The sequence below is a fragment of the Hemitrygon akajei genome, chromosome 7 (genome assembly GCF_048418815.1).
Source record: "Hemitrygon akajei chromosome 7, sHemAka1.3, whole genome shotgun sequence".
Lineage (NCBI taxonomy): Eukaryota > Metazoa > Chordata > Chondrichthyes > Myliobatiformes > Dasyatidae > Hemitrygon > Hemitrygon akajei.
This window is the reverse complement of record NC_133130.1, coordinates 114,005,583-114,032,503: the sequence shown is the minus strand read 5'-3', so window position 1 is coordinate 114,032,503 and position 26,921 is coordinate 114,005,583. Positions and strand designations below refer to the sequence as shown.

The following is a 26,921-nucleotide window of genomic DNA, read 5'->3' as shown; positions in this document are numbered from 1 at the left end:
TTTTGGTCACCTAATTACAGGAAGGATATTAATAAAGTTGAAAGAGTGCAGAGAAGGTTTATAAGGTTGTTGCCGGAACTTGAGAAACTGAGTTACAGAGAAAGGTTGAATAGGTTAGGACTTTATTCCCTGGAGCATAGGAGAATGAGGAGTGATTTGATAGAGGTGTATAAAATTATGATGGGTATAGATAGAGTGAATGCAAGCAGGCTTTTTCCACTGAGGCTAGGGGAGAAAAAAAAACAGAGGTCATGGGTGAAGGGGGAAAAGTTTAAAGGGAACATTGGGGGGGCTTCTTCACGCAGAGTGGTGGGAGTGTGGAATGAGCTGCCAGATGAAGTGGTGAATGCGGGCTCACTTTTGACATTTAAGAAAAACTTGGACAGGTATATGGATGAGAGGGATTTGGAGGGATATGGCCCAGGTGCAGGTCAGTGGGACTAGGCAGAAAAATAGGGCCAAAAGGCCTGTTTCTGTGCTGTAATGTTCTATGCAAGAAGGGACAAAGGCAGTGGCCAAGTACACCAGCTCCAGCTGTATTTCCACAGGGTCCTGACAAAACAAACTGAAAACCCGCTGACTATTAGATGCCACACAGTTTGCTTGAAAACTTTGTCTGAATATTTCAAAAATACTTTTCTGCATCTGCTTCAATATTTCTGTTTTAGGATCATGTTGATGACAATAAGCTGTGTTGGTGAAATTCTAGTGTGTTTTTTTACAAAACTATAAAAGTTTATTTACTTCTCATGTACACAAGTTACAGACATTCAATATTTACAGGGCAGTAAGTATACTTAGCCTAAGACATGGTTATTACTGTCTATAAAACTGTCAATACCCTGGGGGGGGGGGCACCCTGTCCACAAACAGCGGGCATGAATGTATCCTTGAAAAAGGGGCAGGCAAAATTCCAGTGTTCCTGCGCTAACACAGAACTTCCATTTCTTCCCCATTAGTTTGTCTCCATCTTCAAACACATTTTTCCATTGACAGTGAGTGAGGCTGCATGGGGTTTTTGTATGCTTTTTGTTGTTCGTTGTCTAGACATGAAGGGAATGCCTCTTGGTTATTCCACTATACTGTTCCAAGGTGCCCTGAATCTGTTTGTACATCAGTATAAATTAACTGTCATATCGCTGTTTCTGTGCCTCCACCACAGATCATGAAGTGACCCTTCCATGATGTGATGTGTTTTCACAAAGAGGGACACATTCCCAGAGGCAGAAATGGTAGAATTAATTCACATTCTGTGTGGATAGTAACAGGGTGAAGGGACTGACCATGCAGAGAGTCCACATTCATGGTGAGGTTCTAATTGCTTTCCTTTGGTCTGTTGTTTAATTTTATTTTTTCTTTAATGTGTTTTGGTGTTGAACTGAGGTGGCTGGGCTCAGGCCTGAGAGCCAGGAATAAGTTGGTGTTTGTTCGATTGAAAATGTCAATCACCAGGCCAAATTGAAAATGTCAGGGTGTTGGAGCTTGCTGCTCAGTGATGTTTATTCATCCCTGTGCAGAGCAAAGGCCGTGGCCTGTAACTAACAGGCTCCTGGATCGGCTATGACTGACTTCGTGGCTGTGAACTCACTTTCACAAAGTTTAATTCTTAATATTATTTGTTTGCTTGTTATAGTTTGCACAATTTGTTCATTTTTGCACATTGGGTGTTTGACGAACTTTTTAAATGAGTTTTATCGAGTTTCTCTGTTTTGTGGCTCACTCTAAGGAGATGAATCTTAAGGGTGTATGTAGTATACGTTGATAATAAATTTAGTTTAAAGTTTTTTTCCCAAATTTCATGTCCTTTTGGGGAGTGACAGTTATTTTTCGCGCTTCTCTTGCTGCGGTCTGATCATTGGAGGTTTGGACAGTTCGCTGATTGGGTGATTCCACATCACCAATCCGAGAAAGTATTGCACCACCAATCATAAGTGTCCTTCCGCAATCATCTAGAAGCTATAAAATTGGCGAATATGGAAGCATTTTCTCATTCTTTGTGAAAGATCAGCTAAAATGAGTGGACGTGGAAAAACCGGAAAGGCCAAGAGTAAGCCCAAGTCTCGCTCGTCCCGGGCCGGACTGCAGTTCCCGGTGGGCCGTGTTCACAGGCTCCTGAGAAAGGGTAACTATGCTGAACGGGTGGGTGCCGGAGCCCCGGTCTATCTGGCTGCTGTGCTCGAGTATCTGACGGCTGAAATCCTCGAGTTGGCCGGTAACGCGGCCCGGGACAACAAGAAGACCCGCATCATCCCCAGACACCTGCAGCTGGCCGTCCGCAACGACGAGGAACTCAACAAGCTGCTGGGACGGGTGACCATCGCTCAGGGCGGGGTGCTGCCCAATATCCAGGCCGTGTTGTTGCCCAAGAAAAGCGGCGCGCCCGCCAACCCCAAGGGCAAGTAAAGAGATAAAGCGACAATTTAGAAACCCAAAGGCTCTTTTCAGAGCCACTCAGATTGTCTGCGGAAGGGCTGAGCACCGGCTGGGGTGGGTCCGGGGGATTTCCGTTCTGTGTGTTTGTCGTAGACAAGCGTCTTAAACTCTGTTTAAAGCGCATCTCTTCCTCTGAAATTAAAAAAAGATGTATTTATCTGCCCACTTTAAGAAATTGCCTCATTTTGCCGAACATTTAGGTTTTTTAAAATCCGCCAGCTCCGCTTCCTGCATGAATACAGGGCGACGGTTGAGTGGCGGTAAATCGCCTGATCTCATTGGTGAGTGAAAAGCCCAATCAGAGAGCTCTATCACCAATGAACGGGCGGCAACTGGACAAGCGCCAAAACTAACTGCCAGACCACCGGAAATCCTAAAATTTGAAAAGTCCGCCAAGAGCAAAATAAATCTATAGATCTGTCTGAATGTAAATAATTATAGATGCGTGAATAGGAGCCGTCACATGACCCTGAACCATTGATAATATCGAGTTAATTAAGTTTAATCTTCGAAGTAAATTTATAATCAAATTCTATACAGCATCTACAACCTTGAAATTCATTTCTTGCCGGAACCCACAAAATAAAGAAAGGCAATGGAATCCATGGAAACCCCGCAGAACAAAGACCAACAAACAACCAGTGTGCAAAAGTGGACAAACCGTGCAAATAATTTAAAAAAAACAGAAATAATACACAGATCACGTCCGCAGAGCCCCGAACGTTAGTTCTCCGCTTCGAGATACTCTTTGAATTACGGATCGGAACAAATGCTGATTCATAGAACATGACCGTTTTTGTTATTTAAAACGCTTATGGGAGTTTCAGACCCGGAAACCGGTCAGGGTCGAGACTGCGATGTGAAGTTGTTCTGTGAATCTCAGTTGATTCAGAACAGGGTTCAGGACAGTTACAAAACACTTAAGTGGCAAACTGGATCTAAAATCAGCTTGGTTTATGGGAGGTAGAGGGTTGTGGAGATTAGTACCAAAAATAGGAGATGTGATCAGCGAATTTACTGGTGACATGAAAATCTGTGGAGAGTGTGGAGGATTGCGTTAGACACAACATGATATTCATCAGCTGATCCATTGGGCAGAGGAATGGTAGATGAAATTTAATCTTGGCAAGTGAGAGGAAAATGGTACACTGGTCTTTATTATGGGGGGTTGGAGATCAGAAATAGGGAAGTATTGATATAGATGTAAAGGGAGTTGTTGAGGTCACATCAAGAAATCAGATACAAGCTCCTTGGGGCTTAGTAAAGTGAGGGGAGACCTTTCTTAAATTACACAAGGTCCTTGGGAGTGTTGACGGGAGAGATGTTGGGATGTTTCCAGAGTTACAAGGTCAGGGATTAGTTATTTAAAGCAGATGTGCAGGAACATGTCATGGAAGATGGGGAACATTTGGAATTCTTTATCCTAGAGGGTGTGGAGGCCGAAACACTGGACGGATTTAATGAGGCAGGAGATACATTTTGGAATTATCAGGGATGTGAGGGTAATGTGGAACTGGCACAAAAGTGGAGGTGAGTCCTAGGACAGATCAGCCATGGTCACAGTGCATGCTGGGGCACGGGTGAGGGGTCAGGTGGGTGACTCCTGCTCCTGCTGTCTTCTGTTCTTCTGAGTGTGGTTCCTATCTGAGACTCACTACCTCTCTCCATCAGGTGATTATTTCCAGCATTTTCTCATTTATGTCCCACAAATACTTGGAAGCCCACAGAAATGTACCAGTGGGACACACTTGGCTTTTACATAGTGACAGGTAGCTGATACTGCACCGTGTGACCTCTACCTCCCAATAGAGAACTGACAGGAATCAATGAAAACACACCACACTGCACTCTCCGGAAACACTCAGCAATGTTCCACAAGGACAATGAACTTTCCAACACTGTCGTTCACCATAAGAACACAGACCTATAAAACTCTCCACACTGTGCAGTTGGCACACAGACCTGTACACACCCAGGATTAGGGATCAAAGTGTTAATTTGTGTGTAGTACCAGAGAGTGTGGACTGAATTGTATAGTTCTCAGCTGTACTCACTGAAGAGAGGGGCATTGTGGTCTGGACTTGACCTCCACGGGCACCTGTGGCAATGAATTCCAGATTCACGACCCTTTCAGATTCTTTCTCATCTCTGTTCTAAATGGCTGTTCCTCTGTTCTGAGGCTGTGCCAGCATATCCTTTCTTAGATAAGTAGCCCAAAACTGCTCACATTTCTTCAAGTACTGTCCGACCAATGCCTAGTAAAGTCTTGACATTGCATCTTTGCTTTTATATTCTACTCCTCTCGAAATGAATTCTAACATTCCATTTGCTTTCCTGAACAACAACTCAACCTGCAAGTTAACCTTTAGTGAATCCTAGATGAGAACTGTTGAGATCCTTTGTACCTGCTGAGTCTGTACCCTACATATCTATTAAATTAAAAAAATGCATGGGAAGGTCAGTTTAACTTGGATTTGGAAAGAGTGGGACAACAGGTCAATGTGCATGTGTAGTTATTAGTCAATACATAGTGCTTGGAGGGGGGTGGTCATTACCCATCCTATTTGTGCTGACCAAGATATCCATCTAGACAGTTCCATTTGCCTACATTTGGCCCCCAAACCCATCGCTGTACTTCTATTTATGCTTCCCAATATTGCTTAAATGTTATTGAGTCAAACTCAACAATTCCTTTGACAGCTTGTTCCATGTACCCACCACCATCTCTATCAGTAGGCTGTCACTGAGATCCTATTTAAATCTTTCCCCTCTCACCTTAACCTATTCTCTCTAGTTTTTCAACCTCTTACCCTGGAAAAAATGACAGAACACCTACTGTGCCACTTATGATCTAATACAGCTCAATAAGGTCACTAGTCATTCTCCTGTGCTCCATGGAATAAAGTCCTTGCTTCTCCAATCTGGCCCTATAATAGTCTCTGTTTTTCTGGCAATATTCCCATAAATCCTCATTTGCACTCTCCCCATGTAAATGGTGTCTTTCCTGTAACACTGTACCCAGTACTCCAGTTGTGGCCTCACCAACATCATGTACAACTGAAACAATAACATCATAGTTACCATATTAACAGATAGACTTGTGACACTAAGCGTGTTGGTGGACTGTGGATTCTGAGACGGGATATCTGTGACCAGTGGTAGATGGCGGGATAGGTGCTGGGTTCCAAATTCACAAATAACACAAAATTGGTGTATTGTATCCTGTTCTGGTCACACCAAACCCGATTGCTGCTCCAACATGTCACCAGCAAACAACACAATCAACAGCAACGTCCAGCTGACAGTTCACAAAACTCCTTCCTTTACTACCACTTTCAAATATGATTCTACTACGAAGCCATGTGTGATTGGAACCTGTGATTTACCTTATAGTGGTGCATTTTTGGGCCAATTGAGTGATTTGGCATTCTGCTGTCTCTGAGATAAAGTGTGTGGCCTAGAGGCCTGGAAGCCTGGAGCCCATGAGCAACTCCATTGTTTCTCTCTTATTGAGTCATCGAGCAGGGTTGAAGCTGACAAAGACAAGAGCAGAGAACGGGCAGGTGTTCAGTGGCATTTGCCTGTGTTTGACTGGTCTTCCCCTCTCTCTTGTTGATTTCAGAGGAAAGTGAAGGAGTCTTGGGATCCATGTTACCAGGATTGATCAGCGTGGCTGTGGACTTGCTGTTTTGGACTTTGAAATATACAACATCCACTGCATCCTCTTTATCAATCCTACTTGTAATCTCCTCCAAGAAGTCCGACAGCTTCGTTAGGCACGGTTTTCCCTTTAGGAAACCATGCTGACTTTATTCTATCTTGTCCTGTGTCACCAAGTACTCTATAGCCTCATCCTTAACAATCAACTCCAACATCTTCCCAACCACTGAGGTCAGGCTGACTGGTCTATAGACAATAGACAATAGGTGCAGAAGTAGACCATTCGGCCCTTCGAGCCTGCACCGCCATTTTGAGATCATGGCTGATCAATTCCTATCAATACCCGGTTCCTGCCTTGTCCCCATATCCCTTGATTCCCCTATCCATAAGATACCTATCTAGCTTCTTCTTGAAAGCATCCAGAGAACTGGCCTCCACTACCTTCCGAGGCAGTGCATTCCAGACCCCCACAACTCTCTGGGAGAAGAAGTTTTTCCTTAACTCTGTCCTAAATGACCTACCCCTTATTCTCAAACCATGCCCTCTGGTACTAGACTCTCCCAGCATCTGGAACATATTTCCTGCCTCTGCCTTGTCCAATCCCTTAATAATCTTATATGATTCAATCAGATCCCCTCTCAATCTCCTTAATTCCAGCGTGTACAAGCCCAGTCTCTCTAACCTCTCTGCGTAAGACAGTCCAGACATTTCAGGAATTAACCTCGTGAATCTACGCTGCACTTCCTCTACAGCCAGGATGTCCTTCCTTAACCCTGGAGACCAAAACTGTACACAATACTCCAGGTGTGGTCTCACCAGGGCTCTGTACAAATGCAAGAGGATTTCCTTGCTCTTGTACTCAATTCCCTTTGTAATAAAGTCCAACATTCCATTAGCCTTCTTCACTGCCTGCTGCACTTGCTCATTCACCTTCAGTGACTGATGAACAAGGACTCCGAGATCTCTTTGTATTACTCCCTTACCCAACTCTACACCATTCAGATAATAATCTGCCTTCCTGTTCTTACTCCCAAAGTGGATAACCTCACACTTATTCACATTAAACGCCATTTGCCAAGTATCTGCCCACTCACCCAGCCTATCCAAGTCACCCTGAATTCTCCTAACATCCTCATCACATGTCACACTGCCACCCAGCTTAGTATCATTAGCAAATTTGCTGATGTTATTTTCTATGCTTTCATCCAAATCGTTAACGTAAATGGTAGACAGCTGTGGTCCCAATACCGAGCCCTGAGGCACCCCACTAGTCACCACCTGCCATTCCGAGAAACACCCATTCACTGCTACCCTTTGCTTTCTATCTGCCAACCAGTTTTCTATCCATGTCAATGCCTTCCCCCGGATGCCCTGCGCTTTGATTTTACCCATCAATCTTCTATGTGGGACCTTATCAAATGCCTTCTGAAAATCGAGGTACACTACATCCACTGGATCTCCCCCGTCTACCTTCCTGGTTACATCCTTGAAAAACTCCAACAGATTAGTCAAGCATGATTTACCCTTGGTAAATCCATGCTGGCTCGGCCCAATCCTATCACTGCTATCTAGATATGCCACTATTTCATCCTTAATAATGGACTCTAGCATCTTTCCCACCACCGATGTCAGGCTGACAGGTCGATAGTTCTCTGTTTTCTCCCTCCCTCCTTTCTTAAAAAGTGGGATAACATTAGCCATTCTCCAATCCTCAGGAACTGATCCTGAATCTAAGGAACATTGGAAAATGATTACCAATGCATCCGCAATTTCCAGGGCCACCTCCTTTAGTACCCTAGGGTGCAGACCATCTGGACCTGGGGATTTGTCAGCCTTCAGTCCCATCAGTCTTCTCATCACCGTTTCCTTCCGAATGTCAATCTGTTTCATTTTCTCTGTTACCCTATGTCCTTGGTCCATCCATACATTTGGGAGATTGCTTGTGTCTTCCTTAGTGAAAACAGATCTAAAGTACTCATTAAATTCTTCTGCCATTTCTCTGTTTCCCATAACAATTTCACCCAATTCATTCTTCAAGGGCCCAACATTGTTCTTAACTATCTTCTTTCTCTTCACATACCTAAAAAAGCTTTTGCTATCTTCCTTTATATTCCTGGCTAGCTTGCGTTCGTACTTCATTGTTTCTCCCCGTATTGCCTTCTTAGTTAAGTTCTGTTGTTCCTTAAAAACTTCCCAATCATCTGTCCTCCCACTCACCTTAGCTCTGTCATATTTCCTTTTTTTTTAATGCTATGCAGTCTCTGACTTCCTTTGTCAACCACTGAGGCCCCTTTCCCCCCTTTGAATCCTTCCTTCTCTGGGGGATGAACTGATTTTGCACCTTGTGCATTATTCCCAAGAATACCTGCCATTGCTGTTCCACTGTCTTTTCTGCTAGGCTATCCGACCAGTCAACTTTGGCCAGCTCCTCCCTCATGGCTCCATAGTTTCCCCTGTTCATCTGCAACACTGACACCTCCGAGCTGCCCTTATCCTTCTCAAATTGCAGATAAAAGCTTATCATATTGTGATCACTACCTCCTAATGGCTCCTTTACTGCGAGATCGCTTATCAAATCCTGTTCATTACATAACACTAAATCCAGAATAGGCTTGTCCCTGGTCGGCTCTCATACAAGTTGTTCCAAGAATGCATCCCGTAGGCACTCTACAAACTCCCTATCCTGTGGTCCAGCACCAACCTGATTCTCCCAGTTCACCTGCATGTTGAAATCCCCCATAACTACTGCGACATTACCTTTGCCACATGCCAATGTTAACTCCCTATTCAACTTGCACCAAATATCCATGCTACTGTTTGGTGGCCTGTAGACAACACCCATTTGGGTCCTTTTGCCCTTACTGTTCCTCAGTTCTATCCACACAGACTCTACTTCTCCTGACCCTATGTCCCCCCTTGCAAAGGACTGAATCTCATTCCTCACCAACAGGGCCACCCCACCCCCTCTGCCCACATTTCTGTCTCTACGATAGCACCTATACCCTTGTACATTCATTTCCCAGGTCTGATCTCCCTGCAGCCATGTCTCCGTTATCCCAACAACATCATAGTTACCCATTCGCACCTGGGCTTCAAGCTCATCCACCTTATTCCTGACACTTCGTGCATTCAGATATAGAATTTTTAACCCATTTCTCCTCTCTCTGTTTGAATCGCTGCCTATTGTGCTTAACCCAGCTCCCCGAACTCCCATCGGGCTATACGCCCCTAGAATTTTGTTGTCCTTCCTACAAAGGAAGTCAGAGACTGCATAGCATTAAAATTTCCTTTCTGCTGCCTCCCTTCTTTCTTAAAGAGTGGAGTGAAATTTTCAATTTTCATGTTTCATGTTTGATGAGACATTTCTGAAATACCACCAGCGACTCTGACTCTATTTCCACCATTCTCTCTGGCAGTGTACTCCAGGTACTCTCTGTCTGGGTGAACAGGACCTCCTCAGAAACTCTCACAGAACCCTCTTGCACCCTCAACCTCACACCTCACCCCACCGTGTCCAGCACATCTATCTACTTCTGATATAGGGGAAGCTCTCTGCAACCTATCCGAATTCTACCTGACATGATTTTCAATATCCAAAATGACATCCCCCTCTAAAGGAACTTGCTACAGGAGGGGCAGGACTGGCAGCTTAATGTTCCAGGGCACCAACATTTCAGATGTGATAGAGGCAGAGGGCTGAAGGTTGGGGGCGGGGGTGGCATTACTAGTCAGGGAAAATGTTACAGTAGCGCTCTGGCAGGACAGATTAGAGGGCTTGTCTACCGAGGCCATATGGGTGGAGCTGAATAACAGGAAAGGTATGACCACATTAATGGGGTTGTATTATAGACCACCCATTAGTCAGCAAGAATTGGAGGAGGAAATCTGTAGAGAGATAGCAGACAACTGCAGGGAACAAAGTTGTGATAGTAGGGGATTTCAATTTTCCACACATTGATTGGGAATTCCATACTGTTAAAGGTCTAGATGGATTAGAGTTTGTAAAATGTGTTCAGGAAAGTTTTATAAATCAATATATAGAGGTACCAACTAGAGAGGATGCAATATTAGATCTCCTATTAAGAAACATGTTAGGGCAAGTGAGGGAAGTGTGTGTAGGGGAACACTTTGGTTCCAGTGATCATAACACCATTTCTTTCAACTTGATCATGCATAAAGATAGATCTAGTCCTCGGGTTGAGGTTCTAAACTGGAAAAAGGCCAAATTTGAAGAAATGAGAAAGGATCTAAAAAGTGTGGATTGGGACAGGTTGTTCTCTGACAAGGATGTGATTGGTAAGAGGGAGGCCTTCAAAGGGGAAATTTTGAGAGAGCAGAGTTTGTATGTTCCTGTCAGGATTAAAGGCAAAGTGAATAAGGATAAGGAACCCTGGTTCTCAAGAGATATTGGAACAATGATAAAGAAGAAGAGAGAGATGTATGACATATATAGGAAACAGGGGGCAAATAAGGTGCTTGAGGAGTATAAAAAGTGCAAAAAATACTTAAGAAAGAAATCAGGAGGGCTAAAAGAAGACATGAGGTTGCTTTGGCAGTCAAGGTGAAGGTTAATCCAAAGAGCTTCTACAGGTATATTAAGAGCAAAATGATAGTAAGGACCACAATTGGTCCTCTTGAAGATCAGAGTGGTCGGCTATGTATGGAACCAAAAGAAATGGGGGAGATTTTAATTGGTTTTTGCATCTGTATTTACTAAGGGAACTGTCATGGAGTCAATGGAAATAAGGCAACCAAATAGTGAGGTCATGGAACCTATACAGATTGAAGTGGAGGAGGTGCTTGTTATCTTGAAGCAAGTCAGAGTAGATAAATCCCCAGGACCTGACAGGGTATTCCCTCAGACCTTGAAGGAGACTAGTGTTGAAATTGCAGGGGCCCTGGCAGATATATTTAAAATGTTGGTATCTAAGGGTGAGGTACCAGAGGATTGGAGGATAGCTCATGTTATTCCATTGTTTTAAAAAGGCTCTAAAAGTAGTCTGGGAAATGATAGGCTGGTAGGTTTGATGTCAGTAATAAGTAAATTATTGGAAGGAGTACTAAGATATATGATCTACAAGTATTTAGATAGACAGGGACTTATTATCGAGAGTCAACATGGCTTTGTGCGTGGTAGGTCATGTTTAACAAATCTATTAGAGTTTTTCAAGGAGGTCCCCAGGAAAGTGGATGAAGGGAATGTAGTGGATGTTGTCTACATGGACTTCAGTAAGGCCTTTGACAAGGTCCCACAAGGGAGGTTAATTAGGAAGATTCAGTCACTAGGTATACATGGTGAGGTAGTAAATTGGATTAGACATTGGCTCAATGGGGGAAGCCAGAGAGTGGTAGTGGAGGATTGCTTCTTTGAGTGGAGGTCTGTGACTAGTGGTGTGCCACAGGGATCAGTGCTGGGTCCATTGTTATTTGTCATCTTTCTCAATGATCTGGATGATAATATAGTAAATTGGATCAGCAAATTTGCTGATGATACAAAGAATGGAGGTGTAGTGGACAGTGAGGAAAGTTTTCAAAGCTTGCAGAGGGATTTGGACTAGCTGAAAAAATGGGCTCAAAAATGGCACATGGAGTTTAATACAGACGAGTGTGAGGTATTGCACTTTGGAAGGAAAAACCAAGGTAGAACATACAAGGTAAATGGTAGGGCACTGAAGAGTGCAGTAGAACAGAGGGATCTGGGAATACAGATACAAAATTCCCTAAAAGTGGCATCACAGGTAGATAGGGCCGTTATAAGAGCTTTTGGTATTTTGGCCTTTATAAATCAAAGTATTGAGTATGAGAGTTGGAATATTATGGTGAGGCTGAATTTGGAGTATTGTGTGCAATTCGGGTCACTATCGTTAAGCACCTGTCCCAGAAAACGCTTGAAGCTGTAACAACAGAGAGAATAAATGCACTTTAACAAAACTTCAAACCATCAGGCGAAGTGAACGGGGTTTTGTGAAAGTTTAACAATTACATTCGAATCTTTGGAGTAGGAACACAAGCTGCGGATAAAGGAAACAGTGGTTGTCCTGAACTGAGATGTCCATTTGATAAGCTGCTCCTTCACAGGGTATCAGGAAAATGAAAGCTCACCGTGAATACTGAACTTACTGGTGACAGAAAGAGAGATGGGAACGTTAAGCTGCGAAGATGGGGTAAGCAGGCAATAGAGAGACATTGTGAGATTGTAAATTTTTGCAGGAAAATATGCAATAAAGCACATTTCTAGATGTTGAGAAATAGCAGAAGTTATCTGATGAAGCGGTTCCTGCCTGAAACGTTAACTCTGTTAACGTTTGAAACTTCGACAGTTGCTGCCTGAGCTGTGTTTTACTTGAATTTCAGAACTCTGGCCTTTATTCTTTTTCCAGAATATCATCGGTTAATTTTCGGAACATTGAGCAGAAATTTGGAGAGGTTTGGGTCAGTTATCCAGGGCGTTAGCTGGTAATGTCACTGACCGACCTTCGATATCTCCTGTGCATCTGTTGTGTTTTTTCCGGGCGCTGGGTTTCTGTTCCGTTGTGGCCAAACCGTTGGAAACTGGCGGTTGCGGATCATGAAGATGAGAAGCCGCTCTCCACTCTGTCTGTCACGGACTGTCTCCACCCCTCCCGTCTCTCTCTCTCCCTCCCCGCACTGCCCGTCACTCTGTCTCCACCCCTCCCGTCTCTCTCTCCCTCCCCGCACTGCCCGTCACTCTGTCTCCTCCCCTCTCACTCTCTGCGCGTGTCTCGGACAGGTCGGGGCGCTGTGTATAAAAGGAGACACCAGCAGACAGTTTGTTACTGAACAACGACTGGAGTGAAGCTTCGTTATGTCTGGCAGAGGGAAAGGAGGCAAAGGACTTGGCAAAGGCGGAGCCAAGCGGCACCGTAAAGTGCTCCGTGACAACATCCAGGGCATCACCAAACCGGCGATCCGCCGTCTGGCTCGGCGTGGCGGCGTCAAGCGGATCTCGGGTCTGATCTACGAAGAGACCCGCGGGGTGTTGAAGGTTTTCCTGGAGAATGTGATCCGGGATGCGGTCACCTACACGGAACACGCCAAGCGCAAGACTGTCACTGCCATGGATGTGGTGTACGCTCTGAAACGCCAGGGCCGCACTCTCTATGGCTTCGGTGGTTGAGTAACTCTTCGTTCTCCCAAACACAAAACAAAGGCTCTTTTAAGAGCCGCCCACCAACTCACCGAGAGAGCAGTGATCGGGGAGAGCAGGCCGCAGGCCATTGACCTGAAATGTTAACTCTTTATTACGCGATTAAATTTAAAACAAAAGTGTGGTCGAGTTGTCATGAAATAATATTGACAATTACCCCATGGATTTGAAACCGCTGTGAACAGAGTCTGGGCGCTATCGGGTCACTAAGAGCACCGTTGTTACACTAAGATTAAATTCCTATTTTCTTAGCACAATAACCCAATCAGAGCGTTAAAAGAACCCCGGCTGGCCTGAAAGTTGAAAAGCCCGCCCGACAGTTTGAACCGTAGTTTGCAAAAATAAGCATTGATTCATTAATTCGATCAAGATTTATTTTACACCAACGGCCTAAATGTCAATTAATTCATCAGTTTGAATGTTTCTGGACAGTTAGCTTCTAAAAGCCGATCCACAGTTTATAATCGCGGTCAGCATTGATCATGTACTCAACAAGAAAAGGGGCGGGGAGACCATTAAAACAAATTCTCCACGACAGTAACAACCGTCGATACCTGGAAAACTTGATGATAACCAGCTGTATTCGGAAGGCGTATGGGGACAGACACCCTGACGGTGAGGGTGTTGGCGCTGCCGTTAACCCAACGGCACCGAACTCTTGATTCTCAGTGTTGATGGGGTCCAGCCTGTTGGAACCTGTGTAAGAAACCGGGATGTCTTATTAAAAAATATTACACAAAACAAACAAAAGCGGAAATCAGCGTGTCGATAACAGGTGAGTAAAATAGCAAACGACAGCCCTTTCCATTGCTGAGTTAGTGGCTCTTAAAAGAGCCTTTTGTTGTGCTTGGTACCGAGGCCGGATTCAGGCGCGCTCCCCACGGATGCGGCGGGCTAGCTGGATGTCTTTGGGCATGATGGTGACTCGCTTGGCGTGGATGGCGCACAGGTTGGTGTCCTCAAACAGCCCCACCAGGTAAGCTTCACTGGCCTCCTGCAGGGCCATGACGGCCGAGCTCTGGAAGCGCAGATCGGTTTTGAAGTCCTGAGCGATTTCCCGCACCAGGCGCTGGAAGGGCAGTTTGCGGATAAGCAGCTCGGTGGATTTCTGGTAGCGCCGGATCTCCCTCAGAGCCACGGTGCCGGGCCGGTAGCGATGGGGCTTCTTCACTCCGCCCGTGGCTGGGGCGCTTTTCCGCGCCGCTTTGGTGGCCAGTTGTTTGCGGGGAGCTTTCCCTCCGGTGGATTTGCGCGCTGTTTGCTTGGTCCGGGCCATTCTCCTTCAGCAGACCGAATAATCTGAGCGACGGAAATTGAAATATTGGAGCGGAGTTGGTGACTGGCTTTTAAAGGGTTGATGAAGGGCCGCCCAATTCCCTCTGATTGGTTGTAAGGGAGATGTCTATTACGGGGTTTCAGTGCTGCAATTGGCTGCACATTTTCCTTCATTAGTTTGAAGCTGACTGGGGGTGGAGAGGTGGTTTCAGTTTTGGGTATTCTCTCCGTTGAAAAATTACCGGAAGTCTTTATTCCTTCTAGCCTCCATTATTTTCCAGCTGCCGTTCTCTGACCATTCTCCCAATCTGTCTCAGTCCTTCTGCGACACCCTGCCTTAACAACTCTCCCTGTAACACCACCTAGCTTCATATCGTCCACAAACCTGACCACAAAGCCATCAATGCCAACGTCCAAATTATTAACATGTAATGTGAAAAGAAGCGGTCCGAACACTGACACGTGTGGAACACCACTTGTCTCAGACAGTCAACGAGAAAAGGCCCCCTGTATTCTTCCTCCTTGCTTCCTGCCAGTCAGCCAATCTTCTGTCCATGCTGGTATCTTTCTTGAATTATCATGGACTGATAAATTGTTAAGCAGCCTCATGAGTGGCACCTTGTCAAAGGCCTTCTGAAAATCCAAGTGAACAGTGTCCACTGCTTCTGCTTTGGCTATCCTGTCTGTTATTTCGTCAAAAATTTCCAGCAGACTTCCCTTGCAAGAAATCGTGCGACTTAACCTCGAAACCTGATCCTGCGATCAATGCAATCCAGCATCTTCACTGAAGTGTGGTTAATTGACCTTTCCAAAGAGTGGAGTGATATTTGCAATTTTCCTGTCTTTCTGGACCATTCCTGAATCTGGTGATTCATGAAAGATCATTTCTAGTGCCTCTACAATCTCTTCAGCTTCCTCTTTCAGAATATTGGGGTGTGGTCCATCTGGTCTAGGTTACCTACCTATGTTCAGAGGGTTCAGCTTCCCAAGCACCTTCTCCTTAGTATTAGTGACTGCACTCTTCTGTCCCATGGCACTTAAAATTCTGGCATGTTGCTAGTATCATCCACAGTGAAGTCTGACGCATTATTAAGTTCATTTGCCATTTTTTGTCCCCCATTACTATCTCTCCAGCATAATTTTCCAGTGGTCTGATATCCACTCTCATCTCTCCTTTACTCTATATACCTGAGAAATGTTTTGGTATCCTATTTATAATATTTACCTCCATACTTAATCTTTTCTCTCCAATGGGTTTTTAGTTTCCTCCTGTTTGTTTTTGAAAGCTTCCCAATCCTTTAACTTCCCACAACTTTTTCTATATTATCTGCTCTCTCTATTGCTCTTGTGCTGTCTTTGACTTCCCTGGTCAGCCATAGTCACCTCATCATCTCTTTAGAATACCACTTCATCTTTGGTATGTTTCTATCTTATGCCTTCTGACATGCCCCCAGAAACTCCAGACTTTGCTGTTCTGTTGTCATTCTTTCTTCAATCAACTTAGCTGGGTCCTCTCTCAGCCCTCTGTAATTTCCCTAGCACTACAGTAATGATGCATCTGACTTTATCTTATCCGTCTGAAACTGCACGATGAATTCTATCATATAATGATTACTAGCACTGAAGGGTTCCCTTACCTTAAGCTCCATAATCATATCTGGTTCATCACGGATCATCCAATCCAGAATTGCCTTTGCCTGAGTGGGCTCAACCATGAGCTAATCTAAATAGCAATCTTATGGGCTTTCTGCAAATTCCCTCTTTGAGATCCAGCATCAAATTGATTTTCCAAATCTACCTGCATACTGAAATCCCCCAGACAAATTCCATATCCCATTGTAATTAGTATCCCACATCCTGGCTACCATTTGGAGTCCTGTATATAACTCCCATCAGGGTCTTTTTACTCTTGCAGTTTCTTAAATCAATGCACAACAATTCTACTTCTTCTGAACCCATGTCACCTCTAAGGATTTGATTTCATTTTTTCACCAGAAACAGCCCACTCCCTCTCCCAGTTTCAATACAGTGTATCATTGGATGCTAAGCTGCCAATTATGATCTTCTTTCTGCCATGACTCAATGACACCAACCTCTAACTTTGCTACAAGATCATCTAACATTCCATATACTGTGAGCATTCAGATCTACCACCTCCTGTCCTGTATTCATAACACTTTTCAATTTTGCCCCATCATCCTGTCCTTTCTCACAGTCTCACTGCATACTGGGGAATGAACACACTGCATTGTTTACAGTAGCAGAGGTGTTGAATAGAACAGTAAAAAAAGTCAAACTGCACCTCTGTAAAACTTGAATCAGACAACACTAGAGTGTCGTGTGCAGTTCTGGTTGTGCAATTATAGGATGCTCTGGAAAGGGCGCAGAAGAGGTTCACCAGGATTCTACCTGGGTTAACGTATAGGAGCCCAATGTAAATGTTGGACAGACTTATGTTTTTCATAGAATATCAGAGGCAGAGGAAGGAAGCAACAGAGGCTTTTAAAATTATGAGGAATAGATAGTGGTAGATTATTGGTACCTTTTCTGCAAGGTAGAAATGTCAAACACCAGAGGATATGCTTTACGGTTAGCTAGTAATGGAAACAGACAGTTTGCTGGAGTTTAAATGTCTTTTAAATGGACGTGTGAATACGAAGAGACTGGGGGGGATAGGGGTGATATACAGAAGGGGGACAAGTAGTATAAATTGACATCCTGATTAGCACAATATCATGGGTCTAATGGCCTGTATTGTTCATTGTTCCTAGAGCTCAAGAAGGAATTAAGATGGCCAAAAGGGAAAAAGAAAAGTCATGAGGAAGATTCAAGTAAATTTTATATGTAACCCTCAGGCTCAGCCTGCATGTGTTTGTCTAGGGGAAAACAGCTTCTAGCCCCACCAAACTAAGAAACCTCATTTGTGTGGATGCTGTGTGACGTGTTGCCCATTTACAAAGAACCAGGAAGTCCACGAAGTTGAATGAATCAACGGTCAACTTCCCCCCTTTTTCCAATAGTTTCTCCCCGGCTTGTCTCACAGAGACACTAGACTTAACTGTCACTGGGAACAGATGGACTGGGACATCCCCCGCTTGAAGGTGACCTCCCTCTTCATAGTGTCCCTGACAATCACTGCCATCCTGCTTGTCTGTACAACTGAGGGCTTCTGCAATTCGGGCCTCACCAGTACCCCAGCAGGAAATCCCAACTCCCCCTCGTGGTCTTCTGGCACGTCCAGTAAGAGGGCCTTGCCCTCAGGATCTCCGGGAAATTTGGGGTCCCCGTCACTTACTGCTTTCCCAGGCCAGACCATCAGTAGCTTTGACAGAGTGAACCACAGTCCCTTGTTTAAATTTGATATCCGGCCCAATGCAGCCATGCACTTCCCCAAAAGCAGCTCAAAACACTGGGTGCATGGACAATGTCCCCAGAAAGCTCTCTCCAGCCTTCTGCTTACAGGCCTTCATGAGCCTTCTCACAAGAGGGTGTTGGTTCCCACCTTTCATTACCGGAATCATTCCACTGGACCCTCTCCAATGCAGCACATCTTTCTGAAATAAGGGGACCACGAGTGTTCATAATACTCCAAGTTTGGTGTGACCACTGACTCATAAAGCCTTAGCATTACATTCTTACTGTTATATTAGACAATAGACAATAGGCGCAGAAGTAGACCATTCGGCCCTTCGAGCCTGCACCGCCATTTTGAGATCATGGCTGATCATCTACTATCAATACCCGGTTCCTGCCTTGTCCCCATATCCCCTGATTCCCCTATCCATAAGATACCTATCTAGCTCCTTCTTGAAAGCATCCAGGCAGTGCATTCCATGACCCCACAATTCTCTGGGAGAAGAAGTTTTTCTTTAACTCTGTCCTAAATGACCTACCCCTTATTCTCAAACCATGCCCTCTGGTACTGGACTCTCCCAGCATCTGGAACATATTTCCTGCCTCTATCTTGTCCAATCCCTTAATAATCTTATATGTTGCAATCAGATCCCCTCTCAATCTCCTTAATTCCAGCGTGTACAAGCCCAGTCTCTCTAACCTCTCTGTGTAAGACAGTCCGGACATCCCAGGAATTAACCTCGTGAATCTACGCTGCACTTCCTCTACAGCCAGGATGTCCTTCCTTAAGCCTGGAGACCAAAACTGTACACAATACTCCAGGTGTGGTCTCACCAGGGCCCTGTACAAATGCAAAAGGATTTCCTTGCTCTTGTACTCAATTCCCTTTGTAATAAAGGCCAACATTCCATTAGCCTTCTTCACTGCCTGCTGCACTTGCTCATTCACCTTCAGTGACTGATGAACAAGGACTCCTAGATCTCTTTGTATTTCTCCCTTACCTAACTCTACACCGTTCAGATAATAATCTGCCTTCCTGTTCTTACTCCCAAAGTGGATAACCTCACACTTATTCACATTAAACATCATCTGCCAAGTATCTGCCCACTCACCCAGCCTATCCAAGTCACCCTGAATTCTCCTAACATCCTCATCACATGTCACACTGCCACCCAGCTTAGAATCATCAGCAAATTTGCTGATGTTATTCTCAATGCCTTCATCTAAATCATTGACGTAAATCGTAAACAGCTGTGGTCCCAATACCGAGCCCTGTGGCACCCCACCAGTCACCATCTGCCATTCCGAGAAACACCCATTCACCGCTACCCTTTGCTTTCTATCTGCCAACCAGTTTTCTATCCATGTCAATGCCTTCCCCCGGATGCCCTGCGCTTTGATTTTACCCATCAATCTTCTATGTGGGACCTTATCAAATGCCTTCTGAAAATCGAGGTACACTACATCCACTGGATCTCCCCCGTCTACCTTCCTGGTTACATCCTTGAAAAACTCCAACAGATTAGTCAAGCATGATTTACCCTTGGTAAATCCATGCTGGCTCGGCCCAATCCTATCACTGCTATCTAGATATGCCACTATTTCATCCTTAATAATGGACTCTAGCATCTTTCCCACCACCGATGTCAGGCTGACAGGTCGATAGTTCTCTGTTTTCTCCCTCCCTCCTTTCTTAAAAAGTGGGATAACATTAGCCATTCTCCAATCCTCAGGAACTGATCCTGAATCTAAGGAACATTGGAAAATGATTACCAATGCATCCGCAATTTCCAGGGCCACCTCCTTTAGTACCCTAGGGTGCAGACCATCTGGACCTGGGGATTTGTCAGCCTTCAGTCCCATCAGTCTTCTCATCACCGTTTCCTTCCGAATGTCAATCTGTTTCATTTTCTCTGTTACCCTATGTCCTTGGTCCATCCATACATTTGGGAGATTGCTTGTGTCTTCCTTAGTGAAAACAGATCTAAAGTACTCATTAAGTTCTTCTGCCATTTCTCTGTTTCCCATAACAATTTCACCCAATTCATTCTTCAAGGGCCCAACATTGTTCTTAACTATCTTCTTTCTCTTCACATACCTAAAAAAGCTTTTGCTATCTTCCTTTATATTCCTGGCTAGCTTGCGTTCGTACCTCATTTTTTCTCCCCGTATTGCCTTTTTAGTTAAGTTCTGTTGTTCCTTAAAAATTTCCCAATCATCTGTCTTCCTACTCACCTTAGCTCTGTCATACTTTTTTTTTAATGCTTCTCGTCCTCTCAAATAAAATGCTAACATTGATTGCACTTGCCTTCCTTAACATCGACTCAACCTGCAAGTTAACCTTTAGGACATCCTGCACACGGACTCCCAGTCCCTTTGCACCTCAGATTTTTTAAAATTGTACTTTTGTGAGGGTGAAGGGCAATTTTAGCAGATTCAGGGATTCCAGGATGTGAAGTGGTATTGAGGTTCCACTGAAATAAGAAGCATGTGGAAGATAATGGGCAATGGGAAGGAGATGCAAGACATTTCTTCTCTCTGCTCGCCTCAGATCCCCCTTGAGCAGGGTTACACCTGCTTATCTCACCAATCAGGGTCACATGAAGCCATGGGAGCATGTTGTGGATAGTCATATGAGCAGCTGGTGCATATCACATCCTTGTTATGTGACCACTGTTGCCAGGTAGACAATCTCTGAACAGCTTTGATAATTGCTAAGGTCACTATCTTGTAAAGTCACAACTCAAAAGAAGTCAATCGCAAACCACTTCTGTTGAACAATTTGCCAAGAACAATCATGATCATGGATAGAGCAAAGAATAAGAATATATTCAGATTAAAGAGAAATGGAAGACCATGATCACCAACAGCGTATGAAACAGCACATAATGATAATGATGATGTGACAGGGAAAGAGCATTGAGGAATAGGGAGGCCCTTCAGCAGTATGGAGAATTTGCAGAGTTTACATGCCACGTGTTTGCTTGTGCCATGACTTTGGCAGATGCCCAGTTAAATTTGTGCCCTTCTCCTTCTTCATGGGTAGAGAAATTCGAAGGGAAAGACAAGTCACAAATTATCGGTGGCAGCCAAGATTAAGGGAATGCTCAATAAATGTTAATAAACATTAATGAGTTGAGTTGGGTTCTTTTCTGATATTGGCAATTTACTTACAAGCATTTCACCAAACGAGGGGACATCAGTGAGCTGTAAATTGTGGTAAGATAGAAACATAGAAAATCTACAGCACAATACAGGCCCTTCAGCCAACAAAGTTGTGCTGAATCTGTCCCTACCTTAGAAATTACTCGGCTTACCCAAGGCCCTCTATCTTACTAAGCACCATGTACCTATCTAAAAGCCTCTTAAAAGACCCTATCGTATCCGTCTCCACCACCGTTGCCGGCAGCCCATTCCACACACTCACCACTGAGTAAAAAAAAACTTACCCCTGACATCTCCTCTGAACTTACTCTCCAGCACCTTAAACCTGTGTCCTCTTGTGGCAACCATTTCAGCCCTGGGAAAAAGCCTCTGACTATCCACATGATCAATGCTTCTCATCATCTTGTACACCTCTATCAGGTCACCTCTCATCCTCCATCGCTCCAAGGAGAAAAGGCCGAGTTCACTCAACCTATTCTCATAAGGCATGCTTCCCAATCCAGACAACATTCTTGTAAATCTGCTCTGCACCCTTTCTATGGCTTCCACATCCTTCCTGTGGTGAGGCAACCAGAACTGACCACAGTACTCCAAGAGGGATCTGACCGGGGTCCTATATAGCTGCAACATTTGCTCTCGGTTCCTAAATTAAATTCCACGACTGGTGATGGCCAATGCACCATACGCCTTCTTAACCACCAAGTCAACCTGCGCAACTACTTTGAGTGTCCTATGGACTCAGACCCCAAGATCCCTCTGATCCTCCACACTGCCAAGAGTCTTAACATTAATGCTATATTCTGCCATCATATTTGACCTACCAAAATGAACCACTTCACATTTACCTGGGTTGAACTCCATCTGCCACTTCTCAGCCCAGCTATGCATCCTATCAATGTTCCACTATAGCCTCTGACAGCCCTCCACACTATCCACAACACCTCCAACCTTTGTGTCATTAGCAAACTTACTAGCCCATTCCTCCACTTCCTCATCCAGGTCATTTATAAAAATCTCGAAGAGTAAGGGTCCCAGAACAGATCCCTGAGGCACACCACTGGTGACCGATGTCCATGCAGAATACGACCCATCTACAGCCACTCTTTGCCTTATGTGGGCAAGCCAGTTCCGGATCCACAAAGCAATGTCCCCTTGGATCCCATGCCTCCTTACTTTCTCAATAAGCCTTGCATGTGGTACCTTATCAAATGCCTTGTTGAAATCCACATCTACTGCTCTTCCATCGATGTGTTTAGTCACATCCTCAAAAAATTCAATCAGGCTCGTAAGGCACAACCTGCCCTTTACAAAGCCATGCAGACTAATCATAATCATATTATACCTCTCCAAATGTTCATAAATCCTGCCTCTCAGTATCTTCTGCATCAACTTACCAACCACTGAGGTAAGACTCAATGGTATATAATTTCCTGTGCTATCTCCACTCCCTTTCTTGAACAAAGGAACAACATCCACAACCCTCCAATCCTCCAGAACCTCTCCTGACCCATTGATGATACAAAGATCATTGCCAGAGGCTCAGCAATCTCCTCCCTCGCTTCCCACAGTTGCCTGGGGTACATTTTGTCCAGTCCCGGCGACTTATCTAACTTGATGCTTTCCAAAAGCTCCAGCACATCCTTTCTTAATATCTACATGCTTAAGCTTTTCAGTCTGCTGCAAGTCATCCCTCCAATTACTAAGGTCCTTTTCCATAGTGAATACTAAAGTATTCATTAAGTACCTCTGCTATTTCCTCCGGTTCCATATACACTTTCCCACTGTCACACTTGATAGGTCCTATTCTTTCATGTCTTATCCTCTTTCTCTTCACATTCGTAGAATGCCTTGGGGTTTTCCTTAATTCTGCCTGCTAAGGCCTTCTCATGGTGCCTTCTGGCTTTCCTAATTTCCTTAAGCTCCTTCCTAGTAGCCTTATAATCTTCTAGATCTCTAACATTGCCTAGCTCTCAATCTTTTGGAGGCTTTTCTTTTCTTCTTGACTAGATTTATTACAGCCTTTGTACACCATGGTTCCTGTACCCTACTATAACTTCCCTGTCTCACTGGAACATACCTATACAGAACTCTGCACAAATATCCCTGAATATTTGCCACATTTTTTCCGTACTTTTCCCTCAGAACATCTGTTTCCAATTTAAGCCCCCAATTTCCTGCTTGATGGACTCATAATTCCCCTTACTCCAATTAAACACTTTTCTAACTTGTCTGTTCCTATCTCTCTCCAATGCTATTGTAAAGGAGATAGAATTATAATCACTATCTCCAAAATGCTCTCCCACTGAGAGATCTGACATGTGACCAGGTTCATTTTCCAATACCAAATCAAGTACAGCCTCTCCTCTTGTAGGCTTATCTACATACTGTGTCAAGAAACCTTCTTGAACACACCTAACAAACTCCACCCCATCTAAACCCCTTGCTCTAGGGAGATGCCAATCGATATTTGGGAAATTAAAATCTCCCATCATGACAGGTATTATTACACATATCCAGGATCTGTTACCCTATCTGCTCCTCGATATCCCTGTTACTATTGGGCGGCCTATAAAAAACACCCAGCAAAGTTATTGACCCCTTCCTGTTCCTAACTTGCACCCACAGAGACTCCGTAGACAATCCCTCCGTGGCATCCACCTTTTCTGCAGCTATGACACTACCTCTGATCAACAGTGCCATGCCCCCACCTTTTTTGCCTCCCTCCCTGTTCTTTCTGAAACATCTAAAACACAGCACTTGAAGTAACCAATCCTGTCCCTGAGCCATCCAAGTCTCTGTAATGGCCACCACATCCTATCTTCAAGTACTGATATACGCTCTAAGCTCATCCGCTTTGTTCACAACACTCCTTCACCTGAATTCCTGGTCTTTATATACTTATCAGTCAGCTGATCTGTCATCATTTCAAAAAATTACTTGAGTTATGGAGAGGAAATCTGGTTGCTGATTGGTTGTTTGATGAACTCCGTGCATTGTAGTCTGGCATTTTGCCTGTGTTGCCTCATAAATAGGATTGAGGTCTACAGGTTGGTTCACCATGCTTCTAGGAATTCTCTTGCCATGTTTGTTTGCATCATTGACAACCTGTGTACGGGGCAAGAGGTGGTGGGCAGGGCATGAAGTGAATAGTTCTCAGCTGTATTCACTAAGGAGAAAAGCAATGTGTTTTGATTGGTGCCATGATTAGATCCCTCACTGCTGTGACTGCTTCAGTCAAATCTCTCTAAAACTGTTCCATCTTTCCCAAAAAACGGACATGGTTCTCCAGCTGTGACCGTACCAGTGGTGTAGAAAGGTTCACTCTTTCTATACAAGGAGAGGTTTGGTAGATTTGTACTTTATTCCCTGGAACATAGGAGATTTAGGAATGAACCGATTGATGTATACAAGATCATGAGGGGCATAGAGAGGGTAAAAGTACATTTGCAAGGAAGGGGTATTAATAACAAGAGAGCATTAGTTTCAGATCAGAGATTTCTAAGGGACATCAGCAGGAGCTTCTTCACACAAAACGTGGAGTGTATTTGGAATGAGCTACCAGAAATGGTGGTTGAGGCAGGCACATGAGCAATATTTAAAAACAATCTAGATAAATAGATGGCAAGGAGACATTTTGAGGCTATGGGCTAACTGGAAGCACAGAATGGACAAGTTGGTTGAAAGGCCTGTTTCCATGCTCTTTGACTCAATGCATGTCCTAGAAAACCATCTGAAAGAATACACCACGTCCACTGGGCTTATTTATTGAGTTTACTAGTACCCACTTGAGAAAGGAAACGAGACTGCAGATGCTGGAATCTGGTGCATTGAACAATCTGCTGGAGGAACAGTGGACTGAGCAGCATCTGTGGGGTTGATGACGGGTCAATGCTTCAGCTGCAGTGGGTCACCCCCACCAGCCACATCTCCTGATCCCCATCCCTTTCTGTCTTCCGCAGAGGCCACTCATCCTCCTGTTTCTGTGACTCCAGCCACAATTTGAGAAGAGCAACCTGTTCATAATGCTCTGTACTCTATCCACAGTTTGAGAGGAGAGACCTTTCCATAATCTGATGTGTTTTCACAAAGAACCACAAATTCCTAGAGTCAGTCATGGTACAGTTAACTCACGTTCTGTATGGACAGAAGTGCAGTGAGATCAAATAACTGGCTGTGCAGGAAATCCATGATCATGTAGATTTGTAATTGATTAAGGCTTTAGACTACTCATTAATTTCATTTTTTTTTTCTTTGGCGGGCTTTTCAAATTTCAGGTGGGGCGTGGCAGTTATTTTCCGCGTTTCTCTGGCACCATCTGATCATTGGAGAATCGGACAGCTCGCTAATTGGGTAACTTCACATTACTGTTCGGAGAAGGCGCGGCACCACCTCCAGAAACTATAAAGAGGGGGATCACGGGAGGATTTCCTCATTTTCTGAGTGACCTTTCATTCTGTCGTGTGGGATATTTTATCAATAATATGTAGGTATCTCGCACGGCCATGAATTTCCTGGAGCGAACAGGATCAGAGATACTCCAAACTAATCTTAGTCCCCAATTTATGAAAAGCACACCAAGATTATAGTTTTATCCTTTAATCCAAAAACATGTATATCTGTGAATAGGATTCACCATCACAGCGCCCCCACTCATTTACAAGAAAGACAGGATGTAAAATCCTCACGTAAGAGAAGTTATCTGATTTTAATCTGCATGTACAATGCAGACTGTAGATGGGTCACCACCTACAATCTACAGCCGTAGCAAAGTCTGTATTGGACTGTGTGAAAGGAGCCTGATTGAACCTGTCGTGATCTCGAGGACTCAGGGTTGTTTGTTTCTTTTTACACACGGGTACTCCAGTTAGTGTACGGTATTCACAGCAATTAAATCACTTCTACAGCAAAAACATCTTCACCCCAATCCTTCCTTTGTGCAAAGCTTTGTGAGTGGGGGAAAATCGTGACAAGCTGACGGAAGCAGGAGGGCAAAATGTCAGTGTTAGCGCAATGAGGCAGGGACGTGACACAAAAGGATTGTATGGAGTGATGGGAAGTTTACTCAACATTAACAGAATTAGAATTACCTTTGAGTGTAAAAGCTTTCAAAGACAAGTTTGGTGCGATCCAATGTCGAACATTAGTAAAACTCTTCCATGGAAATTGTGAGTGGCTCTTAAAAGAGCCATTGGGTTTACGTCAGCACTTTCTGCGGCTTCACTTGGAGCTGGTGTACTTGGTCACCGCCTTTGTCCCTTCTGACACGGCGTGCTTGGCCAGCTCCCCGGGCAGCAACAGGCGCACGGCGGTCTGGATCTCCCGAGAGGTGATGGTCGAACGCTTGTTGTAATGAGCCAGGCGGGAAGCCTCGCCCGCAATGCACTCGAAAATATCGTTCACGAACAAATTCATAATGCTCATGGCCTTCGAGGAGATGCTGGTGTCGGGGTGAACTTGTTTCATTACCTTGTAGACGTAGATGGAGTAAGTCTCCCTTCTTGCCCTCCTGCGTTTCTTACCACCCTTGGCTTGTGCTTTGGACACGGTTTTCTTGGCGCCCTTCTTAGGAGCTTTCGACTGTTCAGGCATTTTTTCAGTCAGCTTCGGACCCTGAAATAACAGGAGCCAACTCCGGACCCTGAAATAACAGGAGCCAACTCGCAGCACCGATTAAATAGACAGTATGCTCCGCCCTATGTTAATAAAGAATCAGGAAAAGAACGTTCTCATTGGTAGGTTTCCATCTAATTTTTTAATTGGACAATGTGAACAGACCAACGCACCCCATACCCTTTATTATTTTTTTTTACATTTTATACAATGCAAAGAAAACAGTTTAAAAAGTTTTACACAGTGCAAAACAAAC

General features: G+C 44.4%; 4 protein-coding genes across 4 annotated transcripts; 2 read left to right on the top strand and 2 right to left on the bottom strand.

The window, feature by feature from the left end:
- Positions 1-1,995: 1,995 nt before the first annotated feature.
- LOC140730043 (histone H2A type 1-F-like) lies at positions 1,996-2,733 on the top strand. Its single transcript, XM_073050189.1, has one exon. It carries the CDS (start codon positions 2,014-2,016, stop codon positions 2,401-2,403), a length of 390 nt encoding a protein of 129 aa, XP_072906290.1. The 5' UTR covers positions 1,996-2,013; the 3' UTR covers positions 2,404-2,733.
- A 10,171-nt stretch (positions 2,734-12,904) lies between these two features.
- Positions 12,905-13,474, top strand: LOC140730042 (histone H4). Its single transcript, XM_073050188.1, has one exon. It carries the CDS (start codon positions 12,920-12,922, stop codon positions 13,229-13,231), a length of 312 nt encoding a protein of 103 aa, XP_072906289.1. The 5' UTR covers positions 12,905-12,919; the 3' UTR covers positions 13,232-13,474.
- A 652-nt stretch (positions 13,475-14,126) lies between these two features.
- On the bottom strand, positions 14,127-14,572 carry LOC140730041 (histone H3). The gene has a single exon (XM_073050186.1). It carries the CDS (start codon positions 14,535-14,537, stop codon positions 14,127-14,129), a length of 411 nt encoding a protein of 136 aa, XP_072906287.1. The 5' UTR covers positions 14,538-14,572.
- Positions 14,573-26,159: 11,587 nt separating this feature from the next.
- On the bottom strand, positions 26,160-26,644 carry LOC140730040 (histone H2B 7-like). The gene has a single exon (XM_073050185.1). It carries the CDS (start codon positions 26,642-26,644, stop codon positions 26,273-26,275), a length of 372 nt encoding a protein of 123 aa, XP_072906286.1. The 3' UTR covers positions 26,160-26,272.
- Between the last annotated feature and the right edge of the window lie 277 nt (positions 26,645-26,921).